Here is a 13928-nt window from a genome sequence, read left to right as displayed (position 1 = left end):
AGTTAATCCTCCAGATAAGATAGTGATTGACAGAGTTCTCTAGTCACTATCACCAAGTTAATATAACTTTGTGATGAACTATAATATGCAAGGGATAACGGAAACGATTCCCAAGCTCTTTGTGATGCTGAAATCGACGAAGGTAGAAATCAGCATCAAGTGTTGATGGTTGACAAGACCACTAGTTTCAACAAAAGGGCAAAGGGAAGAAGGGGAACTTCAAGAAGAACGGCAAGCAAGTTGTTGCTCAAGTGAAGAAGCCCAAGTCTGGACCTAAGCCTGAGACTAAGTGCTTCTACTGCAAAGGGACTGGTCACTAGAAGCAGAACTGCCCCAAGTATTTGGCGGATAAGAAGGATGGCAAAGTGAACAAAGGTATATTTGATATACATGTTATTGATGTGTACTTTACTAGTGTTTATTGCAACCCCTCAGTATTTGATACTAGTTCAGTTGCTAAGATTAGTAACTCGAAACGGGAGTTGAAAAATGAACAAAGACTAGTTAAGGGTGAAGTGACGATGTGTGTTGGAAGTGGTTCCAAGATTGATATGATCATCATTGCACACTCCCTATACTTTCAGGCTTAGTGTTGAACCTAAATAAATGTTATTTGGTGTTTGCATTAAGCATGATTATGATTGGATCATCTTTATTGCAATACGGTTATTCATTTAAAATCAGAAAATAATTGTTGTTCTGTTTACATTAATAAAACCTTCTATGGTCATACACCCAATAAAAATGGTTTCTTGGATCTCGATCGTAGTGATACACATATTCATAATATTGAAGCCAAAAGATGCAGAGTTAATAATGATAGTGCAACTTATTTGTGGTGCTGCCGTTTAGGTCATATTGGTGTAAAGCGCGTGAAGAAACTCCATGCTGATGGGATTTTGAAATCACTTGATGCTTGCGACCCATGCCTTATGGGCAAGATGACTAAGACTCCGTTCTCCGGAACAATGGAGCGAGCAACTGTCTTGTTGGAAATAATACATACTGATGTATGCGATCCGATGAGTGTTGAGGCTCGCGGTGGGTATCGTTATTTTCTGACCTTCACAGATGATTTGAGCATATATGGGTATATCTGCTTGATGAAACATAAGTCTGAAACATTTGAAAAGTTCATATAATTTCAGAGTGAAGTGGAAAATCATCGTAACAAGAAAATAAAGTTTCTACGATCTGATCGTGGAGGAGAATATTTGAGTTACGAGTTTGGTCTTCATTTGAAATAATGTGGAATAGTTTCACAACTCATGCCACCTGGAACACCACAGCGTAATGGTGTGTCCGAACATTGTAACTATACTTTATTAGATATGGTGCAATCTATGATGTCTCTTACCGATTTACCATTATCGTTTTGGGGTTATGCATTAGAGACAGCTGCATTCACGTTAAATAGGGCACCATCTAAATCCGTTGATACGACACCATATGAACTGTGGTTTGGCAAGAAACCAAAGTTGTCGTTTCTTAAAATTTGGGGTTGCGATGCTTATGTGAAAAAGTTTTATCCTGATAAGCTCAAACCCAAATCGGAGAAATGTGTCTTCGTAGGATACCCAAAGGAGATAGTTGGGTACACCTTCTATCACAGATCCGAAGGCAAGACATTCGTTGCTAAGAATGGATACTTTCTAGAGAAGGAGTTTCTCTTGAAAGAAGTGAGTGGGAGGAAAGTAGAACTTGATGAGGTAACTGTACCTGCTCCCTTATTGGAAAGTAGTTCATCATAGAAATATGTTCCTGTGACTCCTACACCAATTAGTGAGGAAGCTAATGATGATGATCATGTAACTTCAGTTCAAGTTACTACCGAACCTCGTAGGTCAACCAGAGTGAGGTCCGCACCAGAGTGGTACGGTAATCCTGTTCTGGAGGTCATGTTACTTGACCATGACGAACCTACGAACTATGAGGAAGCGATGATGAGCCCAGATTCCGCGAAATGGCTTGAGGCCATGAAATCTGAGATGGGATCCATGTATGAGAACAAAGTGTGGACTTTGGTTGACTTGACCGATGATTGGCAAGCCATAGAAAATAAATGGATCTTAAAGAGGAAGACAAACGCTGATAGTAGTGTTACTATCTACAAAGCTAGACTTGTCGAAAAAGGTTTTGACAAAGTTCAAGGTGTTGACTACGATGAGATTTTCTCACTCGTAGCGATGCTTAAGTCTGTCTGAATCATGTTAGCAAATTGCCACATTTTATGAAATCTGGCAAATGGATGTCAAAACTACATTCCTTAATGGATTTCTTAAAGAAGAGTTGTATATGATGCAACCAGAAGGTTTTGTCGATCCTAAAGGTGCTAACAAAATGTGCAAGCTCCAGCAATCCATCTATGGACTGGTGCAAGCATCTCGGAGTTGGAACATACGCTTTGATGAGTTGATCAAAGCACATAGTTTTATACAGACTTGCAGTGAAGCCTGTATTTACAAGAAAGTGAGTGGGAGCACTACAACATTTGTCATAAATATATGTGAATGACATATTGTTGATCGGAAATAATGTAGAATTTTCTGGAAAGCATAAAGGAGTTTTTGAAAGGAGTTTTTCAAAGAAAGACCTCGGTGAAGCTGCTTACATATTGAGCATCAAGATCTACAGAGATAGATCAAGACGCTTGATAAGTTTTTTCAATGAGTACATACCTTGACAAGATTTTGAAGTAGTTTAAAATGGAACAGTCAAAGAAAGAGTTCTTGCCTGTGTTACAAGGTGTGAAATTGAGTAAGACTCAAAGCCCGACCACGGCAGAAGATAGAGAGAGAATGAAAGTCCTTCCCTATGCCTCAGCCATAGGTTCTATAAAGTATGCCATGCTGTGTACCAGACCTATTGTATACCCTGCCCTGATTTTGGCAAGGGAGTACAATTTTGATCTAGGAGTAGATCAATGGACATCGGTCAAAATTATCCTTAGAGGACTAAGTAAATATTTCTTGATTATGGAGGTGACAAAAGGTTCGTCGTAAAGGGTTACGTCGATGCAAGTTTTGACACTCATCCAGATGACTCTAAGTCTCAATCTGGATACATATTAAAAGTGGGAGCAATTAGCTAAAGTAGCTCTGTACAGAGCATTGTAGACATAGAAGTTTGCAAAATACACACGGATCTGAATTTGGCAGACCCATTGACTAAACTTCTCTCACAAGCAAAACATGATCACACCTTAGTACTCTTTGGGTGTTAATCACATGGCTATGTGAACTAGATTACTAACTCTAGTAAACCCTTTGAGTGTTGGTGACATGGCGATGTGAACTATGGATATTAATCACATGGTGATGTAAACTATTGGTTTTAAATCACATGGCGATGTGAACTAGATTATTGACTCTAGTGCAAGTGGGAGAGTGAAGGAAATATGCCCTAGAGGCAATAATAAAGTTGTTATTTATATTTCCTTATATCATGATGAATGTTTATTATTCATGCTAGAATTGTATTAACCGGAAACTTAGTACATGTGTGAATACATAGACAAACAGAGTGTCACTAGTATGCCTCTACTTGACTAGCTCGTTGAATCAAAGATGGTTAAGTTTCCTAGCCATAGACACGAGTTGTCATTTGATTAACGGGATCACATCATTAGAGAATGATGTGATTGACTTGACCCATTCCGTTAGCTTAGCACTTGATCGTTTAGTATGTTGCTATTGCTTTCTTCATGACTTATACATGTTCCTATGACTATGAGATTATGCAACTCCCGAATACCGGAGGAACACCTTGTGTGCTATCAAACGTCACAACGTAACTGGGTGATTATAAAGATGATCTACAGGTGTCTCCGAAGGTGTTTGTTGGGTTGGCATAGATCAAGATTAGGATTTGTCACTCCGAGTATCGGAGATGTATCTCTGGGCCCTCTCGGTAATGCACATCACTATAAGCCTTGCAAGCAATGCAACTAATGAGTTAGTTGCAGGATGATGTATTACAGTACGAGTAAAGAGACTTGCCGGTAACGAGATTGAACTAGGTATTGAGATACCGACGATCGAACATCGGGCAAGTAACATACCGATGACAAAGGGAAGAACGTATGTTGTTATGCGGTTTGACCGATAAAGATCTTCGTAGAATATGTAGGAGCCAATATGAGCATCCAGGTTCCGCTATTGGTTAATATTGACCGAAAACGAGTCTCGGTCATGTCTACATAGTTCTCGAACCCGTAGGGTCCGCACGCTTAACGTTCAGTGAAGATCAGTAATATGAGTTTATGTGTTTTCATCTATCGAAGGTAGTTCGGAGTTCCGGATATGATCACGGACATGACGAGGGGTCTCGAGATGGTCGAGACATAAAGATTGATATATTGGAAGCCTATATTTGGACATCGTAATAGTTACGGGTGAAATCGGGATTTTACTGGAGTGCCGGGGGGGGGGGGGGGGTTACCGGAACCCCCCGGGGGTTAATGGGCCTTGTTGGGCCCTAGTGGAGAGAGAGAGGGGCCGGCTAGGGCAGGCCGTGCCCCCCTCCCCTTGAGTCCGAATAAGACAAGGAAGGGGGGCGGCGCCCCCCTTGCCTTTCCCCTCTCCCACTCCTTCCTTCCCCCTCCTAGTGGGACTAGGAAAGGGGAGTCCTACTCCCACTAGGAGGAGGACTCCTCCTCCTGGCACGCCCTGCAAGGGCCGGTCAACTTCCCCCCTTGCTCCTTTATATACGGGGGCAGGGGGCACCCTAGAACACACAAGTTGATTGTTCCAAGCCGTGTGCGGTGCCCCCCTCCACCATATTCCACCTCGGTCATATCGTAGCGGTGCTTAGGCGAAGCCCTGCGTCGGTAGCAACATCATCACCGTCATCACGCCGTCGTGCTGACGGAACTCTCCCGTGAAGCTCTCCTGGATCGGAGTTCGTGGGACGTCATCGAGCTGAACGTGTGCTGAACTCAGAGGTGCCGTGCGTTCGGCACTTGGATCGGTCGGATCGTGAAGACGTACGACTACATCAACCGCATTGTTCTAACGGTTCCGCTTTCGGTCTACGAGGGTACGTGGACGACACTCTCGCCTCTCGTTGCTATGCATCACCATGGTCTTGCGTGTGTGTAGGAATTTTTTTAAATTACTACGTTCCCCAACAAAGCAGTATGACTATTATCGCCCACAACTCTTTGTGCTCTACTCGTGCATATAACTCTACGCATAGACCTGGCTCGGATGCCACTGTTGGGAAACATACTAATTCAAAAAAAAAAATCCTACGATCACGCAAGTCTATATAGGAAAAGCATAGCAACGAGCGGGAAGAGTGTGTCCATGTACCCTCGTAGACCGAAAGCGCAAGCGTTTAGTAACGCGGTTGATGTAGTCGAACTTCTTCACGATCCAACCGATCCAAGTACCGAACGTACGGCACCTCCGTGTTCAGCACATGTTCTGCACGATGACGTCCCTCGAGCTCTTGATCCAGTTGAGGACGAGGGAGAGTTTCATCAGCACGACGGCGTGGCGGCGGTGATGATGAAGTTACCGGTGCAGGGCTTCGCGTAAGCACTACGACGATATGACCGAGGTGTTAAACTATGGAGGGGGGGACCGTACATGGCTAAGAGATTGTCTGTTGTGCCTTTGGGGTGCCCCCTGCCCACGTATATAAAGGAGGAAGGGAGAGAGGACGACGGCCAGGAGGGGCGCGCCAAGGGGGGGGTCCTACTTGGACTCCTAGTCCAAGTAGGATACGCCCCCCCTTTCCTTTCTTCCACCGGAGGGAAAGGAAGGAGGGGAGAAGGAGAAGGAAGGAGGGGCCGCGCCCCCACCCCTTGTCCAATTCGGCTTGGGCAGGGGGAGGCGCACGCCACCTCGTGGCCCTTCTTCCGTCTCTCCACTAAAGCCCACTAAGGCCCATTAACTTCCCCGGGGGTTCCGGTAACCCCTCGGTACTCCGGAAAAATACCCGAATCACTCAGAACCATTCCGATGTCTGAATATAACCTTCCAATATATGAATCTTTACTTCTCGACCATTTCGAGACTGCTCGTCATGTCCGTGATCTCATCCGGGACTCCGAACAAACTTCGGTCATCAAATCACATAACTCATAATACAAATCGTCATCGAACGTTAAGCGTGCGGACTCCGCGGGTTCGAGAACTATGTAGGCATGACCGACACACATCTCCGGTCAATAACCAATAGCGAAAACTGGATGCTCATATTGGCTCCTACATATTCTACGAAGATCTTTATCGGTCAAACCGCGTAACAACATACATTGTTCCCTTTGTCATCGGTATGTTACTTGCCTGAGATTCGATCGTCGGTATCATCATACCTAGTTCAATCTTATTACTAGCAAGTCTCTTTACTCGTTCCGTAATGCATCATCCCGCAACAAACTCATTAGTCACATTGCTTGCAAGGCTTATAGTGATGTGCATTACTGAGAGGGCCCAGAGATACCTCTCCGATACACGGAGTGACAAATCCTAATCTCGATCTATGCCAACTCAACAAACACCTTCGGAGACACCTGTAGAGCATCTTTATAATCACCCAGTTACGTTGTGACGTTTGATAGCACACAAGGTGTTCCTCCGGTATTCGGGAGTTGCATAATCTCATAGTCAGAGGAACATGTATAAGTCATGAAGAAAGCAATAGCAATAAAACTAAACGATCATTATGCTACGGGTCTTGTCCATCATATCATTCCCTAATGATGTGATCCCGTTCATCAAATGACAACACATGTCTATGGCTAGGAAACTTAGCCATCTTTGATTAACGAGCTAGTCAAGTAGAGGCATACTAGGGACACTATGTTTGTCTATGTATTCACACATGTACTAAGTTTCCGGTTAATACATTTAGCATGAATAATAAACATTTATCATGATATAAGGAAATATAAACAACAACTTTATTATTGCCTCTAGGGCATATTTCCTTCAATGTCCGCCCCCATCAAGAACGCAAGGTCGGTGTTCCTCTTCTTCGCGGTGAGGTTGGTCCGGAGAAGGTCGAGCTTGAAGGTGTTGTTCATCATCAATGTTGTCCACCGCTCCTCGGATTTCTCCTTCCTCTTGGCGACATGGTTCTTGGCATCGGCGATGCACTGCTCGATCAACGATTGCAGCCGCTCGGCAGCCGGTGCGGCGTCCTTCTCCGTCTTGGCTCTTTTGTTGCCGTCCGGGCGCCCATCCGCCGCCCTCGGGCCAGGCGCGTCCGGCTTGTACGTCTCCTCGGCCTTGGCGAGGCTGCGCCGGATATCCGTCCACTTCTCGCACTTCTCGATCCGGGTGAACACGTGGAGGAACTTGAACTCTTGGTCGCTGCTGTCCTAGCGGAACATGGTGATCATCCGAATCATCTGCGCCGAAGAACAATTGTCGGCGACGTGCTCGGCGAAAAGAAGCGAGAGCCGGCGGCTGTGCATACCTGACCCTCGAAGTTGGCGCCGCTTTCCGGGCGAGCCGCGATCTCCTCAACGATCCCATGCCATTTGTTGAAGGCCGTTTGGATGATCGCCAATGGTTCGACATGGCCTTTGCTCCGCGCTGCATGTGGATGGTCACGAAGTAGGGGTCGACCAGCTTGCGCTCATCGAACACCGACTTGATATGCGTCCAGTACGTGTCGGCGTTCTGGTTCGCGCCGGTGACAGGGTCGAGGCTGACGGTCTTCCATGCTTCGGCGAGGTACTCGTCTTCTTTGGACGTCCACTTGACGCGCGGCTCGTCCGTCCTGGCCCCCTGCTTCTTCTTTTTCCCTTTCCTCGCCGGCGCCGACGTCGGCTCCATCTCCTCCTCCTCCTCCCCCTCCTTGCCGTCGTCGAGCTCGTCATCCATGTCGCCGTTGGGGTACATTGTGTCGTCTTGCGCGTGGAACCCGGGGGAGGAGGCGGCGGCGACTAAGCCGCTCGTGATGATCTCGTCCATGTCGGCTTCCGTCGCGTCCGGGTTGCCGAAATATGACGACGAGGCTTGCGAGAAGGGCAGGGCGCCACAGCGTAGAGGCGATGTCGGGGAGGTTGTGTAAGTCGGCGGCGAGTAGTTGTACAGGGGGTACTGGAGGCCAGCGAACGCGGGCAAGGGAGTGCGCTGGTCGGGGTTCAGGCCGAAGGGTGAGGCGCGCTGACCATGTGGGAAGGTGATGTTGGGGTTGAATCCACCATGCGCGTCGCTGTCGACGTAGCCAGGCGAGAGTGCGTACCCCCAGGGCGGTGGCGGCGGCGAGAAGCTGGCCGGCGACGCGACGCTCTGCTGGCTCCACGCAACTTGCGGGCCGTGGCCGCCGGGCGGATTCATCATCCCCGCGCGAGACGCCTCTTCCTGCTCCGCCGCCGCCAACGCGGCCGCGTCCCGGGCCTTCTTGGCGTTGAGCATATTCCACCGGTTGGTGGTGACAGCCTCCCGGCGCTGAACCTCCACCCTTCACTCGACGTTCGACATGCCCGGTGGTTTTGCCATCGGCGCCCTCGGCTTCCTCTGCTTCCGCTGGGTGGAATCGGCAGCGGCGCGAGGGGCCGAATACTTCTTCAGCGGCATGGCGGGATGGCGGCCGGATGGCGGGGAGCAGGAGGTGAATGGCGGGAGAGGAGGGGCAGAAGGGGGGAAGCAATGAGAAAATAGAGGGAAAAGTGGGGGGTCGGCGGGAAAAGGCCTGTCCCTTGCCGACAGAGCGGACCCACGCGCCTTTTGGCTTCGGCCGGTGCCCCCCGGGGGCCTGGGTTCGGCTCGGGTTCGCCGGCTAATATTTCGACCCAAACAGGCGATAAACAAGGTCCTGGGGGTGCGACTGGGCCGATATTTCGGCGCCGGCACTAAAAAAGAGCCCTGGGGGCATGTTGGGGGTTGGGGGGGGGGGGGGTGGAGATGCTCTAAGTTTGAGGGGATCGGTTGGGTCCTATTTTTGTGATCTTTCACTGACTAGGTCACGCATCGAGCGGATTTGAGGGGGTCAGGCTGTAGATTCTTCTAAGTGCCATCACCTTGGAGACCGGTGAAGCACAAGCACCGGTAGCATACGGGTGAGCGAAGAGGATATTGTACATGTCATGTGGTCATGGCAAGGCACTGAAGCAGCAGCAGCCAAAGCGGGAGTATAGGAGGGAGGGTAGGGCACTCAATGCGGCCAATCAGCCCAACATGTGAGGGGCTCCAATTCGGGTCAGAGAACAACCGACAGCTCCAGCACGTTATTGGCCTCATCCTGCAGCGCTAGCTAGCTAGCTCTCTTTTTCCCACCTGCACACTGCATGCGCCCGCCTGCGCAGCCCCGCGTTGTGGCTAATTATGTGGCCATGCCCATGCATCATCCCGCCCATCCAAGGACTGAGACTGAACATATGTTTGCAGTTAAACCCATCATCATATCCCGCTCGATCCATCCGTCGGCAAATCCTGCATCAGTGGCCGCACAAGAATTATGGATGAATAGTTAGCCAGCTACTAGCTGTCTAGCTGCATGCATCCATCTACCAGTGTCGCCTGTCAGTAAGTTAATTCGCTTGCTTACTTTTCAACGGAGACTGCAGCTACTAATGTCGCCGACCAAGCTCGATTACTTGACGATGATGGGTGTTGCTACTAGTCCTCTGGGGCGTGCGCTGGTCGTTGGTGCGTGTAGGTTGACCGCGGACGTGTACGTACGCTCGCCACTTGGTGTGAGCGTGATGTACTGACGTCGAAACTCGAAGATAATACAGTCCACCGCACGCACGCACGCACGCGGTCAAAGCGCGCGCGCGCGCAACTTGCACTGCGCACGTACGTACGTGCCGAGCTGTCGACGGTATATCTGCGCTACGCTGCGCTGCTAGATCTCACGAGGGCGCTGGTCCGTCCGTGTACCGTGCATGCATGTGGGCTGTGGCTCGTAGCCGGAACAAGGTGGGAGGATCGGCTGATCGGGCAGGGGTGGCTCGTGTACGTACGCACCGTGGCCAGCGGCAATTCAACCCGGGCCCGTCCGTGGCGGGCGACAATAAGGGCAACCCTGGCGCGCAGCGCAGTCGCAGCGAGGACCACCCCCACGCCCAGCTTTACATATGGGGTAAGTCGCAGGGCAGCCGCAGCAGCCCGCGCGTGGGCCTGTCGCCCGATCTCGCTCCCGTCCCGTGCGCGCGCACGGACCGCCTGCATCCGCGCGCGCGCGTCCATCCATCATCGCCGTCACTCGCACGTACACGGCTCCTTCTCCGGGCCGCGAGACCGTCGACCGGGCGAGCTCCTGCTCCCCGTCGGGTTGGTGATGCAAGGGCGATGAGTACGTACGTGCGGGAATCGTCGGTGGCGATGGCCGGGTTAATCTTCTTCTCGCCGAAGCTTTGGCAATTATTTCATGGGCGGGCGGGCGTACGTTGCGTTGCCCCGGCTCGCTCGGTGCGCGCTACTGTTGGGCGCCACTGCTGCACCTCGCCTCCTTGCGTTTTTTGGCACGCCTCGCTGGTGGTGCTACAGTGGGGCAGGACCGGCCGCGCTCATATGCATTCAAACCAAAGGAGCTTTTCTACTAGGTACATCGATGCCGGCACAGTTCAAACCAAACAGAGAGATTACACCGCCCTAGCTACACTACACCCTAGCCGGTCCTTGACGTTGAAACGTCGACGGCGATGGTGTAGTGGTTTTCCTAGACAAAGTTAGCGCGGAGCCCTCACGGAGAGGACAGGGTACGTTTAACGTGTCAACTGTGAAGGATGGATGTTACGTACGTACGTATACGTAATATGCTTACACGTACAGTTGGACGAGACAAGAGTACAAAGTGCTGGGCAATGGCATTGGCATGGCATGGCAGCCGTGCTTGTTAATGCCACTGTAGCTTCTCCAGTGGAGTTCACACAATGAAGGGGCCGACTGTCTATTAGTTGCCCGAAAAAAAAAACAGTTCAATCACTTTTTCCTCCTTCATCTGATCTCCATCCAACGGTAGAGATGGCTTCTTCTTCCCTCAGAAGTGCCACCCTCCGTCGCTGGCCTAACCACTTGCCGTCGGCACCTGTGGACGGCATCAATCCGCCCCACCGCACCAACCAACCTGACAGATCCGCCGCGCCACCTCGGCCTTCCCTCTAAATCCCATTATTCTTCACGCCGGCGACCATCCTGCACCCCGACACCTTGGCATCCAAACAAGTCAAAGCCTCCGCCGCCTTCCGACCTTCCCTCTAAACCCCGTCGTCCTCCACGTCAGCGACCACCCCACACCCGAACTAATCAAGCCTCCGGCTCGCCTCCGTGGTCGTCTATCACATCGTCATCGGCTCCATCTCGTTAGCACCTTCCTCCTAGCTGAGTATCGATATTGAAGTTAGTTGGGGTGTGGGGCGAGTGCGTGATAGATGGAACTCCTATTTACGGCATTTCTTCTTGCACTTCCAACTTGAAGAGGAAGAAGCATCTCTCTTTTCATCTTCAATAGATAGGAAAAAGGATCTTGACCTGAAGCCTTCGACCAAAGAAAGGGAGATTTGGTGAAGTCAGAGGTGGTTTTCCTTCCCTAGATTCATGGAAGGACTTTTTGACTCTTAAGGTTTCAAACTGATCGAGAAATGAATGATGAGTTGTTTATGTTCCTGCTGAATCCACTATTATCGAGCCGTAGCCTAGACGCCTTGACCCCTTTCTCGAACCTAGCTAGGTTCAATGCGTGGGGAGGAATCGACTAGCGTGTCATTTTTTTTTGCAGGTGCGTGCTTATTACCCCCTCTGTAAAAAAAATATAAGAGCGTTTAGATCAGTACTCTAGTGATCTGAACACTCTTATATTTCTCTACGGAGGGAGTAGCAAACATGGAGAATTAATGGCAGCCATGCTATGCATAATGTCTCTTCTCTCCAAGAATTTGGATAAAACCCTAATTGGTAAGATCCGGAGGATACAAATTAAAAGGTGAGAAAAATAAAGTTCTTTAGATCGTTTGGCGATCCACCTATGTCGCTTGCAAAGATTTATAGCAATTTGCCCTGATGCAATGAAATGCAAGTTGCAACCGTATGAACCGTGCAAGAATTTGGAGAAGGATCGAACAAAGCCATAACAAGCGATCGAGTCAAGAACAGAAACAAACCAAAGAAGAACAAATCCAAAGACGAAAATTGGTAAGCCAAAGCTGTCGAACGGACCAGCGGTCACGAAGCCCTACGAGTCGCTGCCGCTCATGCTCTCGTTCGGCTCGCCACCCCCGTGCTGCAGATGCTGATGCTGGTTCTGATGTTGATGGCGAGTAGTCCCTTCAGCCGCTCCATTGTGCCCCGCCACCGTGACCTCCGACGCCGCTGCATGCTGCCCACGGTACGCGTTGAGCGCGGCGAGGATCCCCATGTGCCCCTCGCCCGCCGCTGCTGATCCACCGCCGCCGGCCTGGCCGAGCCCCAGCTGCTGCGCGTGCACTGCCATCGGCGCGGGGATGTTCATGAAATGTAGCCCGCTCGGCACGCCGCGGTACACGGTCGCCGAGCCGCCGCCGCCGCCGCTTCCGGGTTGCGGGAACGTCCAGATCGACTCACCGCCACCGGCAGGCGCCGCTCCGGCGGCCTGGGCGTTGCTCGTCGGCACCATCCACACAGTGCCCGGCATTTGGCTCTGCGTGTACCCGGCCATCTGCTGCTGGTACTGTTGCTGCTGTTGCTGTTGGTGTTGATGATGTTGTTGTTGCTGCTGCTGCTGCATTTCTTGCTCCCAACGCCGCTTCCTGGACAGTTCCGTGTTGGCCGCGGCCGCCGCCGACGACGGTGAAACGTCGAGGCCGACGCTTCCGGAGTGGAAGCTCAGCAGCAGCGGGGACGAGGAGGAGGTGGTGGTGGAGGCCGGACTCTCGAGGCCGCCGCCGAACCCGAGACCGACGAAGCGGTCCCACGCGTCGGCCCGTGGGCCACCTCCGAAGCGAGAGCCGGGCAGGCCTGCGGCGCGGAGGTGGGCGGGTATGGTGGAGAGCATGGAGCCGGAGGAGCGGAGGGAGATGTTGAGAGAGGTGAAGTTGGCCGGGATGGTGCCTGTGCCGGTGGCCGCGATCACGGCGGGCTCCGCCTGCTGCAGGAGCCACTCGATGGTCTCGCCGTCCGTCTTGTGCCCCAGCTCCCGCGTCAGCTGGAACACCCGCGCCGCGCAGATCGCCGGCATCCGGATGCGGCGGCCGCGGCCGTCCACCTTCGTGTGCCGGTCCTTGCTCGTGGTCCGCTTAGGCGGCGCCGCCTTCCGCACCTGCAGCTCCCCCGTCGCCGACCCATTCGTCCCGAGCCCAGCAGCCGGGGAGACGGAGCACGGATGCTCCTCCTTCTTCTCGAGGAGCTGCAGGGGGAAGTTGGGGCGGCGACCTCCACCGGCGTCCCCGGTAACGTCCATGGTCTCGATTAGGCCATAGACATATACACACAAGAACACACGGTGCTGTCTTTTGGTTGGGGGAAGTTGCGCGGTGGGTTCGGTGACGTGCCGAGCTGTTCTTGTGGGGTTCTGCTCAGCTGGTTAGGTGATGTGGGGACGGCGGTGGTGGCGGCGGCGGCGGCGCTAAGAGTGAGAAAGAGATCGAACAGGAGAGAGAGAGAGGGAGAGAGGGAGCTAGCTGTTAGGGAAACACTCTAGCTAGGTTGGCGAGAAATATTTTTCATATGGTTGTATGATGATGAGAGAGAGATGGGCGCCCGTGGAGATCAATCAACAAGCACTATTTTATGGTGTTTTGGTGGGTGTGCCTCGTCTGTGCGCTGCAGGGAAGACGATGGCTGGAGGAGGGGGGGGGGGGGGGGAGCATATGATAGGGGAGGGGAGCGAAGGTAGAGAGAGAGAGAAGGGGGGAGAGAGAGCGAGGGAGAACATCAAGGCAGGAGATGATGGTGTACTTTGTCGGGATTGGAGGAGAGAGATCACGACGCATTAAAGGTATGTTTTAGGAGAGAGAGGATAAGGAGGACGGGAGCGAAATCATTAGCTAC

The 13928-nt window shown here is 51.4% G+C and overlaps 1 protein-coding gene and 1 pseudogene across 1 annotated transcript; both read right to left on the bottom strand.

Annotated features, from left to right (window-relative positions):
- LOC109754170 (uncharacterized) overlaps positions 1–8537 on the bottom strand; it is a 51709-nt pseudogene extending 43172 nt beyond the window's left edge.
- A 3346-nt stretch (positions 8538–11883) lies between these two features.
- LOC109754208 (uncharacterized) lies at positions 11884–13719 on the bottom strand. Its single transcript, XM_020313120.4, has one exon. The coding sequence runs from the start codon at positions 13336–13338 to the stop codon at positions 12136–12138; it is 1203 nt and encodes a 400-aa protein (XP_020168709.1). The 5' UTR covers positions 13339–13719; the 3' UTR covers positions 11884–12135.
- Between the last annotated feature and the right edge of the window lie 209 nt (positions 13720–13928).

Source organism: Aegilops tauschii, chromosome 7, assembly GCF_002575655.3.
Source record: "Aegilops tauschii subsp. strangulata cultivar AL8/78 chromosome 7, Aet v6.0, whole genome shotgun sequence".
In the NCBI taxonomy this organism is placed as follows: Eukaryota; Viridiplantae; Streptophyta; class Magnoliopsida; order Poales; family Poaceae; genus Aegilops; species Aegilops tauschii.
The sequence above is the reverse complement of the archived record's forward strand: the minus strand, read 5'-3'. Positions and strand labels throughout refer to the sequence as shown.

Bases quoted from the DNA above. Each gene is read 5' to 3' on its own strand.
- LOC109754208 (XM_020313120.4), bottom strand. From the start codon at position 13,338: ATGGACGTTACCGGGGACGCCGGTGGAGGTCGCCGCCCCAACTTCCCC.